This window comes from Mustela putorius, unplaced genomic scaffold, assembly GCF_011764305.1.
Source record: "Mustela putorius furo isolate JIRA1106 unplaced genomic scaffold, ASM1176430v1.1 tig00003850_pilon_pilon_pilon, whole genome shotgun sequence".
NCBI classification, from domain to species: Eukaryota; Metazoa; Chordata; class Mammalia; order Carnivora; family Mustelidae; genus Mustela; species Mustela putorius.
The window spans coordinates 5,053,052-5,073,167 of record NW_025422002.1 but is presented as its reverse complement, the minus strand read 5'-3'; the positions used below and the strand labels follow the sequence as shown (position 1 = coordinate 5,073,167).

The 20,116-nt window shown below is 39.6% G+C and overlaps 1 protein-coding gene across 1 annotated transcript; it reads right to left on the bottom strand.

Annotated features, from left to right (window-relative positions):
- Nucleotides 1–492: 492 nt before the first annotated feature.
- LOC101676630 (histone-lysine N-methyltransferase SETMAR) lies at nt 493–11,304 on the bottom strand. Its single transcript, XM_013054003.2, is given in 3 exon segments — nt 493–3,084; nt 11,154–11,268; nt 11,270–11,304. Coding segments are annotated over 3 exon segments (939 nt in total). The 3' UTR covers nt 493–2,295.
- Nucleotides 11,305–20,116: the final 8,812 nt, after the last annotated feature.

Here is a 20,116-nt window from a genome sequence, read left to right as displayed (position 1 = left end):
GTGGAAATTGACTTCAAGGACAATTTTTTTTCCAAGATAATTTTTTATATATTCCAAGAAGGTATATGCCACATTTTACTCTCTTAATTTGCAGTAATTTATAACTATAAAATGTATATATTTTTATTAAGATAATAGTTAAACAGAAGTATATCTTTTAAAGTTTGTTCTCAAAAGTAGAAGTGTCACCATTAAAAAAAAACATGGCAATAAAGTAAATGCAGTTAACTCAGTGTTTAGAAAAGACTCAGAATAGACTATTTTGACTCTTACATGAGGAATCTGATTTCCAGGACTATTTAAGAATAAACTATTTAAGAATAGTTTATGTGCTATTTAAGAATAAACTTGGGCATGAGTACAGAAAATTCCAAGGGTCTATGTTCAGTGAGTTCTGTCTTTGGCAGAGGCATGAAGAGGAAGATGCTGCTCATGTCTTTGAACTGAAGATTGTCCTCTGTGGGTATCTCTGACTCACAGATGGTGACATTTTTTTTTTTTTAAAGATTTTATTTATTTATTTGACAGAGAGAGATCACAAGTAGGCAGAGAGGCAGGCAGAGAGAGAGAGAGGAATAGTTGCACAGTTTTATGATTCCACCAGCAACATAAGGAAGTAGGAAAGGTATCTGTAGAGTTAAACAGTGAGCCAAACATTTTCCTTCTGGCTACTTCCTTACTGCTTCGGAAGTATCTTAGTGCTTGTGAGGAGAAGTAGGGCCGTCTTGAAATGAGTGGTACAAACTGCTTTACCAAAAGCAGGACCCCTTCAGAGAAAGCAAAGTTCTAGAGGAAGGTTGGCAGGGAGAAATGATTTGATTGGAGGAAAAATTTGTTGTTTTAGACAATAGAATATTTCACGAGTACCCTATATTATCCCCTGTTCGCATGGCATCATTTTGGAAAATATATAATTCAAACATGCAAACCCTAATATACTCATTATTGAATGGCTTATAGAGATATAGTTCATATGCCATACATTTCATTCATTTAAAGTATACAACTATCTCACTTATGATATCATACAGAAATAGGTATAATATGGATCCCTTTAATTTATAAAATGTAGGACCTCCTGGTGGTTGGGTTTAAATGTGGTAGAGAAGAAATTGAAGAATTTATTAAATAATACTATAGGAGCCAAATGATTATTTTAGCTTTCAAAATATCTGATAAATCTCCATATTAACTTTGTTTTTCAACATCCTTGCTTTAAGGAAGGAAGTTAAAGATGTTTGCCTCTCCAGAAGTTTGAATGGAGCTATAAAACCCCCATCCCTTTTTGTGGTATTGATAGGGTGATTTTCATATTACTAACACATGAAGAATTGAAGCTGTTTAAAGTTTTGAAGCACAACTTCAAAGACTTGGAATATAGCCCATATATGGCAAAAATTTTTTAATTTGTTTCCTATTAGGACTTTTTTGGTTAGGTTCATGGAAGTCAGCATCCTGGTTCTATTTTTCACTATTGGTGGTAATTACAGAATTTTAGCAGGTGATAATCAATCAGGCCCCTTTCCTTGATTTGTGTTTCTATGCAGATGAGAAATAAGATGCAGGAGTCACAGAAATGAAAATGAAAACATCATCTTTAATACTGATTAAATTAATTGGAAAGCAAGGCTTCGGTATATAGCCACAGGATTTCCTTGAATCATTATGAGGTTTGGTGCTAGTGCTAGAAAATTGACAATAATAGTGGCATAAACAAGGGACTTTCACCTAAAAGTCCAGAGGTATCAGATCAGGAATGACAGAGTTCCAGAGTATTTGGCACTCAGTCTCCTGTTAAGTTTGTTCATTACTTATGAATGGCCTCCTTTTCTAAGGTAATTTTGGGGTTTGGGATAGATGCCCCAGCTCCAGCTATATGCAGACGCTCTAGCCAACAGGAAGAGTGGGATAAGGAAACATGTCTCCATTTAAAGACACACCATTTTTTGCTTCTATCTCATTAGCTAGTACATAGTCACTTAGCCACATCTAACTAGGAAAAGTACCCAGCTAAAAACTGAGAATTCCACTATAGAAAGGGAGAATAGATATTGCTAGGCAATTTATAGTCTGTGCTATATTCCTGAGTTAAACTTCTGCAGCCAGAGGTGGAACCTGACAACCACCACCCTCCCCTAAAATGAAACACAAGCGCTTAACAGAGCAGAGCCTTACCCAGAGGCTAAAGTGCTTGTAAGAGAGGATCTGGGAAGGGGCTGAGCCAAACCCGTTCAGTTCCTTCTCACTGTCACCCACCGGAAGAGGCTTAATGCGCTCCTCCCATGCCTTTTGCTTCTAACCGATGTTTGGCTTTTCTAAGGGGCAGAACAGTGAACTGTCGTAAGGCAGGAAAGCAGCACATGATTTGGCATCACAATAACAAGGTTTTCTTATTTTCCCGGGATCTAGCCTTTCTTTGTCTTCACTGTCCATTAGATTAAGAAATCTGCCTGAATAGTCATAAGAGAGTTCTTCTTCGGGCAAAATGTCTTTGGCTGCAAAAAGTGCCAACTTTGGTACCATTGAGTCAATTCGGACAGGAATCATCAGCAGGTTTGGCTCGCAAGAATGGTTGAGAAATCTTCCAATATTTCCTACGTGGGCAGGATCGACAAATGTTTCTAGGACCTGCCCATTGTGAACATGTTCTCTGATAGCTATAATGTAATTTGGATCGTGTATTGTCTGTAACTGAATTCTTCTCTGTACTTCAGAATATCCCAAAACTTCACCAGCATATTCACAGACAAACCGTCCTTTTGGTATCAATTCCAAGGTACGAAGTCCCCAGCCCTTTCTGTCCGTTTTGAACACCTGGAGTTGGAACTGCAGACCCCGCTGGACCACTCTGTTCCTGCAGTGGTCACTGCACGGGCACAGGATGTTGCATTCAAAAACTGGCTTGGCACACTTTCCTTCAGATCCTATATCTATAAGGCGTGACTCATCGTCATAGTTCTCCCCACGACGGAGACAGGAGCAAGTACCAGGGAGGCAGGGAGTTTTGAGGCAAATGCATCCAGGAAAGGTTATTTGTGTGGGATCAACGTCTGTTCCAGGTCCGGCTACATGGTCAGGAGTATACTGTAAAAAACAGAAATACTCTCAGTCAGCGTGGTCTGTTATGTATTTCACATGTATTCCAGGCAGCTTTTGGATGAGACACTTCCTAATTGCAACATATATAAAAATAGATTAAAACGAAATTGACAAAACACTATATACTATTGTTTGAAAACACACCTCTTCAATTTAAAAAATAAGGTTAATTTTTGGGTGAAAATTCTGTGGTTTCATTTTAGGTATGGGGTCACGAAAGGATAAGTTTCTCTTATCAGAAACTGAAAGATTTACAATTAATTTCATTTTTCTCTTAGCTTCGGATATCAGAAAAATCAGTGCTGAGTTTAGTTTTTGAACGTAGTCAAGTATTTTATCTTTGGCTCTTGATCTTTTCACATTGATCTGACAATATAAATGCCTGTGTCTATTTTATTATGAGTCACTGCAGAAAAAGTAACAAATGATAAGTAAATTAATAAAAAATGGCCTTTGTAAGACAGTCTTCCACTGATTTAAGGAATTTTTAATTTGAAGATTACCTAAATTCCTAAATATATTTTGATGTTTAAAAAAGACACTATTGGGGCGCCTGGGTGGCTCAGTGGGTCAAGCCTCTGCCTTAGGCTCAGGTTGTGATCCTGGGGTTTTGGGATCAAGTTCCACATCGGGCTTTCTGTTCCACGGGGAGCTTGCTTCCTCCTCTCTCTCTGCCTGCCTCTGCCTACTTGTGATCTCTGTCAAATAAATAAATAAAATCTTAAAAAAAAAAAAAAGAATCAAAGCGACCTTATTAAAAAAAAAGACACTATTACTTTAGAGTTTTTAGTTTTCATAATGTTAAGAATAGGCATTAGCCAAGAAACTGTGGACAGAATTCCAAAAATCATATTTGTTATACAGATACTAATAAATGTAGATGTACTACATATATGTAAAGAAATCCCAATTTTTTAGATGATAAAGAGATAATATGGAGAAAGTTTTTCACATTAGAGAAAATGAAGAAAGTCCCAAGTCTAAAATCTCTTTGTGAAACCTGATGTCTGGTTATTTCCTCACTTAGCATAATGAAGCGTATTTCTAAACCTTGAAAATTAAAGTATCTCTCATGAGCCCAGCATATGTCTTTATGCACAGAATAATTCTTGCTTACACAGAACCTAACTCATTTATTTATACCTGCTATTAGTGTTCTTGGACCCAGTTTCAATGTGGTGGTGGGGTTAGAGGGTTTCCCCACACCTCTAACGAGCAATGCTCCCAGGTGAGTATTCTACAACTCAGCTCAGTTCTGACCTTCTCCAATACCATCACACCCTACAGTTTAATGGGTCAGTCCTAAGACTGCTCCCCCCACCCTCCTTTGGATACCAGTCATTTGTGCTACTGACTGATGGGCTATATACCTACCGGAAGTTCCCATGACCTCTTCCTTGGATTTCAGACATCAGTCACAAGTCCAGGTTGTTACTTGAACTTGTGGCCAACAGGGTGTAAATCAGAGGTTCTCAAAATCCCCTCCTTGGGTTTGATTAATTTGAGAGAATTGCTCACCAGCTTATTATAAAAGGATACAACTCAGGAACAGCCAGATGGAAGAGATGCATTGAGTAAGGTTTGGAGAAATGTAGAAGAGCTTCCACACTCTTTCCAGGCATGCTACACTCCCAGGACCTCCACATTCACCAACCCAGAAGCTCTCTAAACCCTGTTTTCTCAGGTTTTTGCGAAGGCTTAGCCAGGACTGATTAAATCGCTGGCTACTATTTGCATATGTTCCAACCTCTAGGCCCCTCTCCCAATTGAAGTGGTGAGGGTACTGAAAGTTCCAACCCTCTAATCAAATGGTTGACTCCAGGGGCAACCAGATCTCATCTTTAGGCATTTCCCCTCCCCTCAAAACTCGCCTCATTAACATAACAAAAGATACATTTTTTGCTGCTCTCATCACTTAGTAAATAACAGGGGTTTTAGGAGCTCTGTGCCAGAAATGGGGACAGAGACCAAATATAGATTTCTTTAAATAAATCACAGTATCACACCTGCTTTGTTCCTAAGAGGATTTAATGAGACATACAAAGAGTTCGGATAAATGAACAATACATAAGAAATGTAAGCTGAAGGGGACGCCTGGTTGGCTCATTGGTTGGGCAGCTGCCTTCGGCTCAGGTCATGATCCCAGCACCCTGGGATCGAGTCCCACATCGGGCTCCTTGCTCAGCAGGGAGCCTGCTTCTCCCTCTGCCTCTGCCTGCCTCTCTGTCTGCCTGTGCTCACTCGCTCTCTCTCCCTCTATCTCTGACAAGTAAATAAATAAAATCTTTAAAAAAAAAAAAAAAAAGAAATGTAAGCTGAAGAGAAAAACAGAAGCCAGTTGAGTGAGCTTAGACGCACAGTGTGTAGAAGTAAACTGGACGTTTGGTTCTGCCTGAGCACAGCCACTGCCAAGAGGGAAATACGATCAGATGTAGGGCTTGCACTATCCATAGGGATAATCTCCCTGCTCAGGAGCAGCATTGGCTTTTTCCGATATGGAGGCTGGAGAGGAATTTCACCAATGTGTCTGTCTAAACCATTCTTTTCCAGAAAACAGTTTCATGGGCTGTTTTTCATTCTCACTCTCAATAAAGGTATTGGCCTGCTGGCACAGCGCAGTCCCTAAGAGCCGTACTACACAGGACCAGATGCACAAGCTTTAATTCAGTGACAGAGTTTAGAGTATCTAGAGGAAAGCCTGAACCGAGTAGCCGTCAGTCGATTATCCATTCATACTGCATCTCTGGGCCAAGAGCTGGAGAAAGCATTAAACAACGTGTGGTTCCACTCCCTGTGGAGGCCTCGGTGGGACTGTGCAGTTAGGCTCAAAACCCTCTATTTTAAACAACGCTGAGCTGGGGGAAGGACTGACATCCTCTTGTGAAAGATGAGGAGGAGGATGAGTGGGAGTACCAGCGGGGAAAGGCCAACACTCTGCTTAAAAGTGATTTGGGGGTGGAGAGCGGAAATAGCTTCTCTGGTTTCTGTAGTTTCTTACAGCTTTAGCTTAGTGAAGATGTCCTAAAGGGATAAAGAATGGCTTAGAAAAGGATGCCCTATCAGTCAAATTCAATGACTGCTGTCTGAGACAGAATCTACTTCCAGCTTTTAAGAGTCAAGGTTGAAATGAAATGGTCACTGAGACATTTTAAAAAGCACTTGTAAAATGAAGATTTTACAATCTCTTTGTTAAACTTTTCATGAAGAATTCTTTTAAATTGATTTCTTCTTAAAAGCATATGTATTTTTGATATACTATATAAATCACTAAACTGCAAAGTGATTTTTTTTTTTTTTGGACACACATAACTCCTTTTGAAATCAAGTCTGACTTACTGTACTTTGCTACCCAGAAGAGCATATTATTCTGTTGAACTTATCTGGCTATGGATAGGTTTGGAAAAATACTGTTATTTGCTTATTTTTATTTAAACATTAAAAAAAAAGACATTGGAAAATCTAGTGATAGCATTTTTAATGATTCTGGAATTTAAACTTGATGCACAATCTAAGATCTTTTAGAGACAGAGATTATAAAGAGTATCTAATTCCAAATGAGCTGCAGACACTTTCCAAAGGATAATAGAGACCTCTGGATAAACTTCCTGTTTAAAGAGAATATTTGTTTTCCCTTGATTGATGTAATACTTAGCCCTGATACCAATACTTATCACAAATTATATTATCTCCATATATTTCCATTTTCTCCTCCATTAATAGTCAGTAAAATGCCACTCTAGAAAGATATTTTACCTCACTTAGAAAAATACCTGAAAAGATGAATAATTACATAATCATATCTTAATTTAGACCATAGTTTTCAAAAGATTATTCCCTAGTATAGCCATTTTTGGCTATACTCTGCCTATAGTTAACCACTCTTGGATTTTGCTGTTATAAGGCAATTCATTCTGGTTTTTTTTGCTTGAGTTAGTTTGTATTGTATTTCTATTTCTTGCAAACAACTGTTGTTGATTGATATGCCCACAGTGGAAGGCTGAAAGTTGTTCCAGGAAATGGCTAGAAAATTGAGTCAAAGATATAAATAGCTAATGAAGATTCAGGTCTTCAACTGAGGCTAACACAAAGTGTGCAGGAGGCCAGACAGACCTGTGACAGGCATGAACACCGGACAACCAATGGAGAACTTTAAAAAGAAATTTTTTTTATTATTTTATTTTATTAAAAAAAAAAGACTTTATTTATTTATTTGACAGAGAGAAAGAGGTAGTGAAAGAGAAGAGCACAAGCAGGGGGAGCTGCAAGCAGAGGGAGAGGGAGGAGAAGCTGAGCAAGGAGTCTGATGCGGGGCTCCATCCCAGGACACCGGGATCATGACCTGGGTAGAAGGCAGCTGCTTAACCCACTGAGCCACCCAGGCGCCCCTATGGGGAACTTCTTAATGTAGGACACAGAATGTTCTAAAGGAGACACATATAGAACTAGGCTCTTGTTAGCATTGTGACTTAGGGTAAGTTAACTTCTAAGTTTTGGGTTTATACCTATAAAACAGGAATAATACCTGTATCTGCCCCCCAACCCCAGGTATTATTAAATTTAAATAACTAACACTGTACTGTGTGCCAGGCAGTTTATACTTTTGGGACAGTAGCTTCCTTAAATGCGTCTAGATATTATTTCTAGATTTTATATTTACAACATCATATATTTCTGGCACATTACTTCATCTCCTTAAATATCTCCTTTCTATCTATGTCACAGGTAGCTATGAAGGAAAAAAAAAGAGAGAATACATGTAAAAAGCTTACTCTAGTGGCTAGCACATAGGCGTTCAATATAAATTATGTAGGCTATCTGGCAGAGTGATGAAAACAACAGATTCTGAAGTTAAAACTTTCCAAGTTCAAATACAGTTAAACCAAAATTTTGTCTAGGAGACAATATGAATATATTTCTATTTTCCATTACTTATCCATCTCGGGCAGGGGGGCGGGGGGACGACTAAGAATTGATCCAGCACAGACTTCTTTCATTCATCCACATATACTGCCTGATTGCTTCTTAGATGCATTTAAATAAATCTTTCTGGGATTTAGAAAGAACCAGTTAGTGGGATTTTTATCATTTTTTTGTATCATAATAACATAAATGACCTTTGCCTGGTATATATCAAAATGCAAACATTGATCACACAAGAGCTAGGAATAAATGCAAAAAGACCAGTGCAAAACCATGTAACAGAAACCAGACCCTTGAAGAACTGGGCGGAGATTTCAAGTTTTTTGACAGAAAACTTAAAACCTTTTTTTTTTTTTTTTTAATAAACCATGGTCACTCAAGAAGCTGAAATGGAAACCAGGCGACAGCATGTTGAAAAGCAAATATACCTCCTTGGCTATATTCTTACATAATTTCTCTCTTTTCGGAACTAGATTTGCACGTATTAATAGCATGAACTTTGGGATCTAAATTGCAAGTCTTGTCTTTCTAGCAAATACATGTGTCAAGGAAATGGTCATGTGGTTTGGGGTATGACATGGTAATGGGGGCTGAGTTACTTTTCACAGTACTGGGGACAGAGCAGCTGGCTTAGGAAATATTTTTTGACTGCTCGATTGCAGCTCTTGCTAACTTCTTACCAAAAGTCTGACTTTTCTAAGTCAAATTCTGTATCAAAGCCCCAGGAACTTAAGTATGACACCGTGTTGTATTTTGGGCTTAAAACCTAGGCCTTGATTCTGAATTTAAAGGAAGTGCTGTGAAAATCTTCATTCCTTTTTTGGTTGTTTTGAAACACCAGCTACATGAATCTTTGTACTTGGCCTCTACCCCATGAGTTTGTTTTTGCTCCAAGCAGCTATTAAGAGCCTGTGAGCCAGATAATTCTTGTCAAGGCCAAGTTGAAATCTTAAAAAAATATGTTAAGGCTGGTTTCAGAAACCTGAAAAAAGGCTAGATTCAACTCCCCGTTCAAGAAAATCAATTAGTTTATTTTCTACTTGGCTTTCAACACAGATGGCTTTATGATAGGCTTGTTTCCAATGTGAACATGTGAATGTTCTTTTGCCTTTTCACACAGTACTCAAAAGCAAAGTAGACACAAGTTATTTTTACCTTGAGTTTTTCATGCCTTAATTCTTATGTGTGCATATGCTTGTGAAGGCAGGGCTTGGGGTAAGAAAGCTATTTTGACCTTTTATAAGGCAGGTTTTGTGTGCCGCATGAATATAGGAAAGCAAACTAGTTAAAGACACTTTAAGGCTTATCATAAATACGTTTCAAGCATGTTTTATCTTCTTGGTTAGACTATAAGCTCCTTGAGGAAGGATCTTACCTTCTTTCTGTAATTCTAACTCTACCCAGAGCTATGCATATAGCCAGCCAGGCAGCTAGAATACTGAGGGACTAAGTATTAGTCTAGAGACTTTCACTTATGCCTATCAACTGTACATGTAAATATCAATCATAAGGCTTCCTCTCTCCCCTCTCCAGGCCCCCACAGCAACTAAGTTGCTTTCTATATGGTCTTGTAAGCTCAAAGGCAAAGTTGTCACTATTTTATCTTCTATGTCTAGCTTAATGCCTAGCACATTATACACACAAGTAATTGAGTAATTACTTGCTGAATAAAGAAAACATTTATCAGTGTTTTTGACCAGACATTCAGCAATATTTGGTGTTAAATAAGCTTTTAGGGACTAGTGTTTAATATGGTGCTAGCCAACTGTGTTATTATTATTTTTAGATTTTATTTATTAATTTGAGAGAGAGCAGAGTGAGAACGCATGAGCAGGGGGGAAGGAGCAGGGGTAAAGGGAGAAGCAGACTTCTCACCTCCTACTGAGCAGGGAGCCCTACAGAGGGCTTGATCTCACCACCCTGGGATCATGACCTGAGCCAAGGGCAGACACTTAATGGACTGAGCTGCGCAGGTACCCCTCGTCAACTGTATTATTAACCATAAAACAGCCCTAAGGTAGTTTGAGGAAAAATAACCTTTCCTGACATTAATATCCTGCTTTACTCTTTGAAACTATTGAATCTACTATGTTTTTTTTTGATTTTCACAACCACCCAAGGAAGCATGGACACAGATAGCTGGGTGTTCATGGTGTATGTGACCAAGGTTATAAATTTTTAATTATTTTCATTTTGCAGATGAAGAAGCTCAGACTCCAAGAAATAGTCAAGATGGCTCAGCCCTGCACCTCGCTCTCCTACCTCCAAGCCTAAGTGCTCCTTTCACTCCAACATCATTGTTTTTTTGGCCATATTCCATAGACAAGGAGGAGGCCAAGGTCAGAGGGTGGGAAAGGTAGAGTGGAGTGGGTTTTGATGTGGTAAAAGCACTGAACACTTACTGGGTTCTCTCAGCAAACCAAGAGTTTTACTTGCAAATCTCAAAGCAATCTGGGAGACAGGCACTATTATTTTAACCGCGCACGGAAGGCTTAGCTGAGGCTAGTCTGTCATTTGCCCAAAAGCTCACAGCAGCCAAGTCTCATTCTAGGGTCTAAGTTTTTAACCCTAACACTAGGCTGAGATCCATGAATAGGGCCCATGCCTTATCTTACGCAGGAGGCACCGGCAACCGGAAAGGTAAAATGATTTGCCCCCCCGATCCCTCAGTGAATTCTGAGAACAGAGCCAGGGAAAAAAAGTTAGGTTCTCAGGGCTCCTTCCAAGGGACCTCACGAAACACCTGGTTTGGACCTGCCCGTCTGTGGGGAGAAAAGAGCAATCCCGTCACTCTTGTTAAGGTCAATTGGGAGGGTTAAAAGAACAAGACTAAAACCTGTGTATTTAAGAGCTATTCCTGCGCGAAACAGCTCTCCGACAGGGTAAGAAAAATCTAAGTCGAGAATACGGACACAACTTGGGATACGAGAGTCATCCACAGAATTGCTGCAAGGTCGGGGAACCGCGTACCGGATCCTCGCCGCCATCCATCTCCGCCCCCCTACCTGGCCGGGCGCCAGCTCCACCCCAGTGGTTGCGCGCGCAGTGCGCGGGCAGAGCACGGCTCCCCCCGAACAGAAGGGCGCCGGTTCCGCCGCGCGCCGCACTCTCGGCGGTCGAGCCCCGCCTCCTACCTGGAAGGGTTCTGGCTCCGCCCCCGGGGGCCACGCGCTCACAGGCACGTTCTCCAAGCCGCACGCGACATCTAGCCGCTCGGTAGGGGCCTCAGTCGCTGCCATCTCGCACGGCCACCTCTCTACAGCTTTCCTGGACATTTCGCGCCATCTCTATGAGCGTGCCACCTAGACGATTTGGGGCCTCGCAAAGGATGCTGGGAATCGCCGGTCTCGCGGCCCCGCCGCCTGCTGGGAGTCGTAGTTTTTCTCTCTCTTTTCACACGTGGCCTGTGAGGCGTCTCCATCCTCGACCCTCAGCTTTCCTTGACTTTTTGGTCTGGCTCACTCCTTTCTAAGCCAGATGCACAACAAATAATACAAAGCTTTGGAAGGTACGGACATAGTTTTGGAAATACAAAATGAAGTGCTTTAATTTTTCCTGTGAGCCTCAGGAAGGGTTTGTGAGGTGAGGTCATTTGTCCAGGTTTCAGAGGGCCCGGGAAGATGGCCGGAGTGAGGGCAAGGGCGCGCCCCAAGCTGAGGGGGGAAATTCACACCAGGGTTTCCAAAGTCCCGGGACCTGCGTGGAAGTCGGGTGGCACGTGACAGGGTTTGCTCTCAGGCGGCAGAAGAGCGGCGTAGAGCGCTCTAAGGCAGGTGTGGGGCGCCCGCTCCGGGATTATCTATCAGCTTCCCCTTTCTTAGAGAAGAAGAAAACCCAGCCCCGCCAAAGGATTCTGATAGCCTCAAAATTGCCGAATCCAGTGGAATACTCTCAAAGGTCTCTGTCCCGATTGTCCTGCCGCATCCACTCGAAAGCCTGTGTCCTTGCAGCCTCTGCGGCACCGGGCGGGAGGCGCCGCCTTCGGGCCGCCCGTCCTCCGCCCTCCTGGCTGAAATGTTGGTGGGTGTCACAGAGGTTTCTGCCCCAGGCCGTTGTGTCGCAGTGTCCCGGCTTCCTCAGTAATAGCATCTCGCGAACGGGCTTCAGATACTGTTACAAAGTATCAGGCCTTCTGCTTCCGGCTCAGACTTCGCAGGTACCCGCTTCGCAGGGGTTGCGGATTGCCGACTGAGGACTGCACATTTCTCCTTTCTGTCTTACGGACGCCAGGAGCTCACAATGACCTGAGTGGACTAATTCTAATGCACATCTTCCTTTTCTCTTTTAAAATAAACTGGAAGATGGGGGCGCCTGAGTGGCTCAGTTGGTTAAGCGTCTGGCTTGGGCTCAGAACCTGCTGTCATGGTCCTGGGATAGAGCCTCGCATCAGGCTCCCTGCTCCGCAGAGTCTGCTTCTCCCTCTCTGACCCTCCTCCCCGATTGTTCGTTTATTTCTTTCTCCCTCCCTCTCTGTCTCTCTCTCAAAAACAAAAATACCCCCCCCCCCCCGCCTCCGCAAACAAACCTGGGAGAAAAACTTGTCCTTGATCACCAGAGTTACTAAAGCAACAAACCAAAGCATTTCCCTGTATTTCTCCCTCGCCTTAGACCTCTGTAACTACAAGCTTCCTGGCAAAATCTTGTTGATTCTACTTTTGTAATGTTTTCATTTTCATTTCTTTGTACTTAGTCTCAGGGTCTGATTTCTTCCTCGGATTCTTGAAGTAATTTTTTTCAAGTCTAAGATTCTCTCACACCACCTTTATGCTGCTTCTGTAGTCTTTGAGGGTGCACATCCCATGGTTACGTTGTTTTAAATTCTACATTTATATGCACAGCGCTGTGTTTACCAGTTTGGAGAATGTACTCATGAAGAAGACCTGATGCCCCAGGAGAGTTCCATTCCAGCAAACAAATAATTACATAAACCCCCAAATTATTGAGAACTGGGAGTGCTATGAATAAATGATTATAGGAGCAATGAGAAGAAACACTCTGCTGTATTTGAGATTATCATGCTGTTTTTATTTTTTTTACTCTTTCTTGGTAGTATTGCCTGCCCTTTGGAATAATATTTTGAAGGATCTGTTTTATTTTTTTCTTGAAGTTGTCAGTGAAGGTGCTTCCTGAATAAGATATTCAGTTCATGTTAGCCCTTCAGTTTAATTTGTTTTTATCTTGCTTGCAAAGGAAACAAAAGTATTTTATATAGAGTGAGATTAAAATAATGAGAGGAGGTTTGCAGTCTGATACATCTTCAAAGTGCCAAGCAGTTAGCCTTTCATCTTTTCCAGGTCTAAAAAATCTATCTTATTTTCTCTAGACAGTTGCTCTTCACTACTGGAAACCTGGATTTTCAGAATTTGTTCTGAAAACTATTTTAGCTAGATGGTGGGAAAAAATGTATTCCTGGACATTAATTAATTGTCCACACACTGCTATAAATAAGACTTGAATATGAATATTACATCGATTATTCAAATTTCTTGTGGCTTTTTCATTGGCAGAAGAAAACAAATCTGATTACTAATAAAAAAAATGCAATATAGTAAAACTCCAGTATTATGTAGGTTGAATTATCTTTGCCTAAATTATGGAGTATAACTATATGAACCTTTCTATTTTTTAACAAAATAGACTGTAACTAAGATGGTTTTATCTTTTTTTTTTTTTTTTGCTAGTGCTTTAATGAAGTTCTGCATGATTTTGTATGAAGAAGCCATTTTTTCATCTTACTAGTGTTATCTGAGTTTAATCTGGGGGTATACTTTATATCCAGTAATGACAGGCCTAAAGTAGGCACAAGTTACGTATTTGTTGGTGTTAATGATAGCATGAATAGAATAGTTTGGAAATCTTAGCACCAGTTATAACTTATACTACTAGAAATTAAGTAGCACTTGGATCTCATATCAAATAAGATTGTGTAAATGAAATCATTTAGAGGAGAACAAAGCATAGTAGTTGAGATTTCTGGGGCTTTCTGTTACAACTCACTGACTCTTTCTCTTCTAAGAACATGCCACTCCCCTCACCCCAGTCCATCCCGTGGGGTAGGCTTGCTGATAATCATGTTTCTATTACAGAACCCCTAAGCCTTGACTCATGCTTTTGACTTAAAAAAAAAAATGTTTAAAGATTTTTATTTATTTATTTGAAAGAGTGATAACAAGTAGGCAAAGAGGCAGGCAGAGAAGCAGGCTCCCTGCTGAGAGAGGGGGAAGCAGTCTCCTTGCTGAGCAGAGAGCCCCATGTGAGCCTCATCCCAGGACCCTGAGATCATGACCTGAGCCGAAGGTAGAGGATTAACCCACCCCAAACCCATCTAAAACTCTATATATTTTTTGGGAGCAAGAGTTAGTTTTATTCAGTATATTGTTGGAGAGGCAGAGATAAGTAAGTCTTCCAAGAGGAGAACAAGGCAAGTAAGTGAGGTGAGAGGATTTCTTTGTTCCTGTCACCTGGCCATTTCTGGTTCTGATTCCTTTTTAATTCACACAACATATTTGTATTCCTATAACAAATTCTTACTTTAGGTTTAGGTTAAGTCAGTGTGGTGTCTGTTACTGTAGTCAAAGAATTTAGACCAGTGAAAGGGATGGTACTATTCATACCATTATTTTTACCATTATTATTACTGTGGGCTGGATAATCAACTACTCTGCTCTGTATAGCAGTTACTTGATATCTATGAATTTTTGTTTATTTTATAAGTTGGTAAGTTATGATTTTTGTTTTTAACACTTTGCTTTTCTGATGTGTTTTACACTAAAGAATGCCTCCCCAAGATAATATGAATAGAAATTTATATCAAAAATAGTAAAAAAACCATATAATTTATATATGAGTCATAGCATACATAATATGTGCCCAATATTGTAAAAAGGTAGCAGAAGAGGAAGGAAATTATTCAGAAAATGTGTCTTCTTAGTTGCTGAAATTGTATGTTAAAATGGATGGCATATGGATCATTCTGCAGCAAGAAAAAATATGGCTATTGATTAAAATAACTTGAGAGCAGTAGTTTACAAAATTATGGCCGTGTGTTATTTGTGCTTTTTAAAAGACAGTAGCTCATGTTTTTTTGATTAGACAGCTAGTAAATATATAGTTTAGGAGAATAAAAAACTTGCATCATGTTCTATATTTTTATCATTGTATTGTAGTTTAATGAAATCCATAACTTACCTCATTGACATGACAACAAAAAGCATCAAGATATAATCACAATCAGAGTATTGTTATTGTTAAGTACTTTAGTTGTAAATATCCAGGATAGATTATTACAGAATAATAACTCATAATGATATGCAGTCAAATGGGGATTGTTTGATAATAGATAAAGAAGTGAAAGAAGAGAATTATGTATTTGTTTAGCCTGAAAGTCACCAGCAGGGAATTAATTTCACTTGTCGAAGATATATGACCAAATTTATTACCAGGTATATTCAAATACTATTACCAAGTCTGTGAGAAAAGATTGCTCTGTTTGCAACTTGTTTGCAACAGCCTTTCAAGGAGTTAAGTTCACACATTTTCATTTTGACTTGGGAACGTAGCTTTACATATAACTTAGAAGGATGCCACCCATAAGCAGGACATCTTGATTTTTAAAAAAGTACTAGATCTACTTTCTGCTCATTTATAATAAGGAACAAGGACCAGCCTCTTCTACTCCTAGTTTTGAAAGCAAAGATACCTTTGAAGTTTAGTGCTGCAGATGTCTTGTTGCAGAGAAATCTACCTAGAACACTTATGCCCACATCTGCAGGAGTCTACAAGATAATTTCCACCAGATGACCTCAAGTATCCTCTGACACCAGGATTTTTCTTAGGAATTGTATTAAATTTCAGCTTCCTTTAATTCTGTGTTACTGCAACTTTCTGTCAGACCTCTGTCAGCATCTTCACTCTGTTAGCTTCCCAGCTCCAATTCTGGTTACTTGGAAGAAGGGAAATGAAACTAAAGAAACAGAAAGACTGATGCAAAGAATTCTACTCAAATGCCCAAGCTAACTTGATTAAAGTATCTCTGGAAAAATGTTGATAATTTATACTTATTTTTAGATGTTCCAAAGAGGAAAAAATTGTGAAACGAATTCTACAGTGGAAAAAGCTGTTTTTTCATCATCTCAGTAAATGTTAGTGCATTAAAATCAAGGTCATCGCTGCGAGTAGGTGATTTTTAGGTATGAATTGAGGAATATTGTGGTATTCTTTTTCTCCAAAAAGACCTTCCCCTGTCTGATTTCGAGGCCTGTAATCCCCATCATTAGAACTCGCATCTGTGTTGGGCACCTGGATGGCTCAGTCAGTTAAGAGCCTGTCTTTGGCTCAGGTTATGATCCCAGGGTCCTGGGATTGAGTCCCTGCTTGGCGGGGAGCCTGTTTCTCCCTCTGCTTCTACCTCTTTCTCTGTCTCTCATGAATGGATGAATAAAATCTCAAAAAAAAAAAAAAAAAAGGAACTCCATCTGTGGTAAGCATTGCCTTCTCCCTGCTTCTCCTTGTTCTCTTTTAGAACTCCAGTATTCCTGGGAGTGAAAAAAGTGATATACACATATATGTTTTATCATATTGTTTTCCTTCCTGATATGGAGATATCTTGGGCATCCTGAGAACTTAGAAGAATTGGTCAGGAGAAGGATAAAATGCCAGTCATTAAATGGATATTTATTGAGAGCTTACTACATTCTCTAGCAATGTCCAAAAATATCTTTGATAATGAACATGTTTTGTATCTATTCTCCTCAGTAGAGTAGATGCCAGCCCCAGGTGACTACTGATTACTTGGACTATGGCTTGTGTGACTGAAGAAATGAATTTTAAATTTTATTTAATTTTAATTAATTTAAATTTATTTAAATAACCATATATAGTTAATGGCTACTATATTGGACATCACATTTCTTTTTTTTAAATTAAATTAATTTATAATTAATTAAATACAGCATAATTAATATAATTATATATTATATATCATATAATATATAATATAATTAATTGTATATAATTAATACAGCATAACAGTATATATAATATATATATAATATATATATAACAGTATATATAATATAGCATAACAGTATTCATTATTTTTGCACCACACCCAGTGCTCCATGCAATCCGTGCCCTCTATAATACCCACCACCTGGTACCCCAACCTCCCACCCCCCGGACATCACATTTCTAGACACTATGCTGAACATTACAATTTTCTTTTTTTAAGATTTTATTTATTTGACAGAGATCACAAGTAGGCAGAGAGAGAGAGAGAGGAGGAAGCAGGCTCCCTGCTGAGCAGAGAGCCTGATGTGGGGCTCAATCCCAGGATCCTGGGATTATGACCTGAGCTGAAGGCAGAGGCTTTAACCCACTGAGCCACCCAGGCACCCTAAACATTACACGTTTCTTATTTAATCTTCCTCAAAAACTCCATTGAAGTAGGCAATATTCACTCTCTGGGGCAAAATATGGGAACCAAAGTTCATATAAATGAAGTAATTTTTTTGTGGGTGTGTCCGACATGGATGAGTAGTAGAGTGGAATTTGGTTCCAGGTCTAAAAATGCCTCTCTGAAAACAAAATGTCTCACTATTTATGTTGCCAAGTCTTAGCCGCCATCTTCAGAGACTGCCTTTCTTCTAGCTGCTTGGAGGAAGTAAAGGATTAGAAATCTTGAAATTAAAAAATATATACAGTATTTCATCTTATTTGAAAATAAAGTTGACCCTTGAGCTACACAGGTCTGAATTGCATGGGCTCACTTGTATGTGGATATTTTATTTTTTTGAAGATTTATTTATTTGGCAGAGAGATCACAAGTAGACCGAGAAGCAGGCAGAGAGAGAGGAGGAAGCAGGCTCCTTGCTGAGCAGAGAGACTGATGCCAGGCTTGATCCCAGGACCCTGAGATCGTGACCTGAACCAAAGGCAGTGGCTTAACCCACTGAGCTACCCAGGTGCCCCGTATGTGGATATTTTAAAGTATAGTACTATAAGTACTATAAATGTATTTTCTCTTCCTTATCTTTTTTTTTTGACAGAGATCACAAGTAGGCAGGGGCAGGCAGAGAGAGAGGAGAGAGGCAGAGAGAGGCTCCCTGTGGAGCAGGGCGCCTGATGCGGGGCTAAATCCCAGGACCCTGAGATATGACCTGAGCCAAAGGCAGTGGCTTGACCCACTGAGCCACCCAGGCACCCCATATGTGGATATTTTAAAGTACAGTACTGTAAATGTATTATCTCTCATCATTTTTTTTTTTTTTATTTGACAGAGATCGCAAGCAGGCAGAGAGGCAGGCAGAGAGAGAGAGGAGGAAGCAGGCTCCCCGCTGAGCAAAGAGCCCGATGCGGGGCTCGATCCCAGGACCCTGGGTTCATGACCTGAGCCAAAGGCAGAGACTTAACCCACTGAGCCACCCAGGTGCCCCTCCTTATCATTTTATAATTAGCATTTTCTTTTCATTTAAAAAGTTTTTATTTTATATTTGTTTTTATTATGTTGTGTTAGTCAACATACAGTACATCATTAGTTTTTGATGTAGTGTTCCATGATTCATTCTTTGCATATAACACCCAGTGCTCCATGCAATACGTGCCCTCCTTAATACCCATCACCAGGTTCACCCATTCCCCCACCCCTGCAAACACTCAGTTTGATTCCCAGAGTCCATAGAATCTCATGGTTTGTCTCCCTCTCTGGTTTCCCTTCCTTCTCCCAACGTCTTCCATGCTATTCCTTATGTTCTACAAATAAGTGAAACTCTGATGATTGACTTTCTCTATTTGATTTGTTTTACTCAACATCTTTATCTGCAGTGTCATTTTCAAATACCTTCTTCAATTCTATTGGTTGCCTCTTTGTTTTTTTTTGACCATTTCCTTTGCTGTGCAGAAGGTTTTTATCTTGAGAAGTCCCAGAAGTTCATTTTCACTTTTGTTTCCCTTGCCATTGGAGACGTGTTTTGAAAGAGGTTGCTGTGGCCAGTGTAAAAAAAGTTACTGTCTATGTTTTCCTTTAGGATTTGGTAGGTTCCTGTCTCACATTGAGCTCTTTCATTTATTTAGAGTTTATCTTTGTGTATGGTGTGAGAGAATGGTCCGGTTTCATTCTTCTGTATATAGCTGTCTGATTTTCCCAGCACCATTTATTGAAGAAACTGTCTTTTTTCCATTGGGTATTTTTTCCTGCTTTGTCAAAGATTAGTTGACCATAGAGTTGAGGGTCCATATCTGGGCTCTGTATTGTGTTCCATTGATCTATATGTCTGTTTTTGTACCAGTAACATGCTATCTTGGTGATCACAGCTTTGTAATATAGCTCGAAACCAGGCAATGTGATGCCCCCAGCTTTGTTTTTCTTTTTCAACATTTCCTTGATGATTCGGGGTCTTTTCTGGTTCCATACAAATTTTAGGATTGTTTATTCCAGCACTGAAAAATGCCATTGGTATTGCCATCATCATGGTGTTGGAAGTACAGATTGCTCTGGGCAGCATAGACATTTTAACAATGTTTGTTCTTCCTATCCATGAACATGGAATGTTTTAACCTCTTTTTGTGTCTTCTTCAATTTCCTTCATAAGTGTTTTGTAATTTCTAGAGTATAAATCCTTTACCTCTTTGGTTGAACCTAACATTTTCTTTCCAAATCCAGCGTATTGTAAGAATACAGGATAAAATAGTGTAACATACCAAATATGTGTTAATCAAATGATTATGTTACCAGTGAGGCTTCCAGTCAACAGTAGTTAAGTTTTGAGGGTGTCCAAAGTTATACATGGATTTTCAGTTGTGTGAAGTGTCAGCACCCATAACCCCCACATTGTTCAAGGGTCCATTGTATAGTAATTTCTAAAGTGAAGGGTACTATAGAACTTGAGAGATTCTTTTTTTAAATGCTGAAAAAAGTTTTATTTTAAGAGCTGTTGCCCTTGGGCTTTGATAAAACAATCACATTAATTAGGCTGCCTCAAAAGAAATTTTAATCTTACTGCTGGGTATCCTGGTCCTGGAGTCTGACTACTGAATTCATCTATTGTGCCAGTGAGGTCTCTGCCTTGTGACAGTCAACTGTTATTACTGAAATTTTACT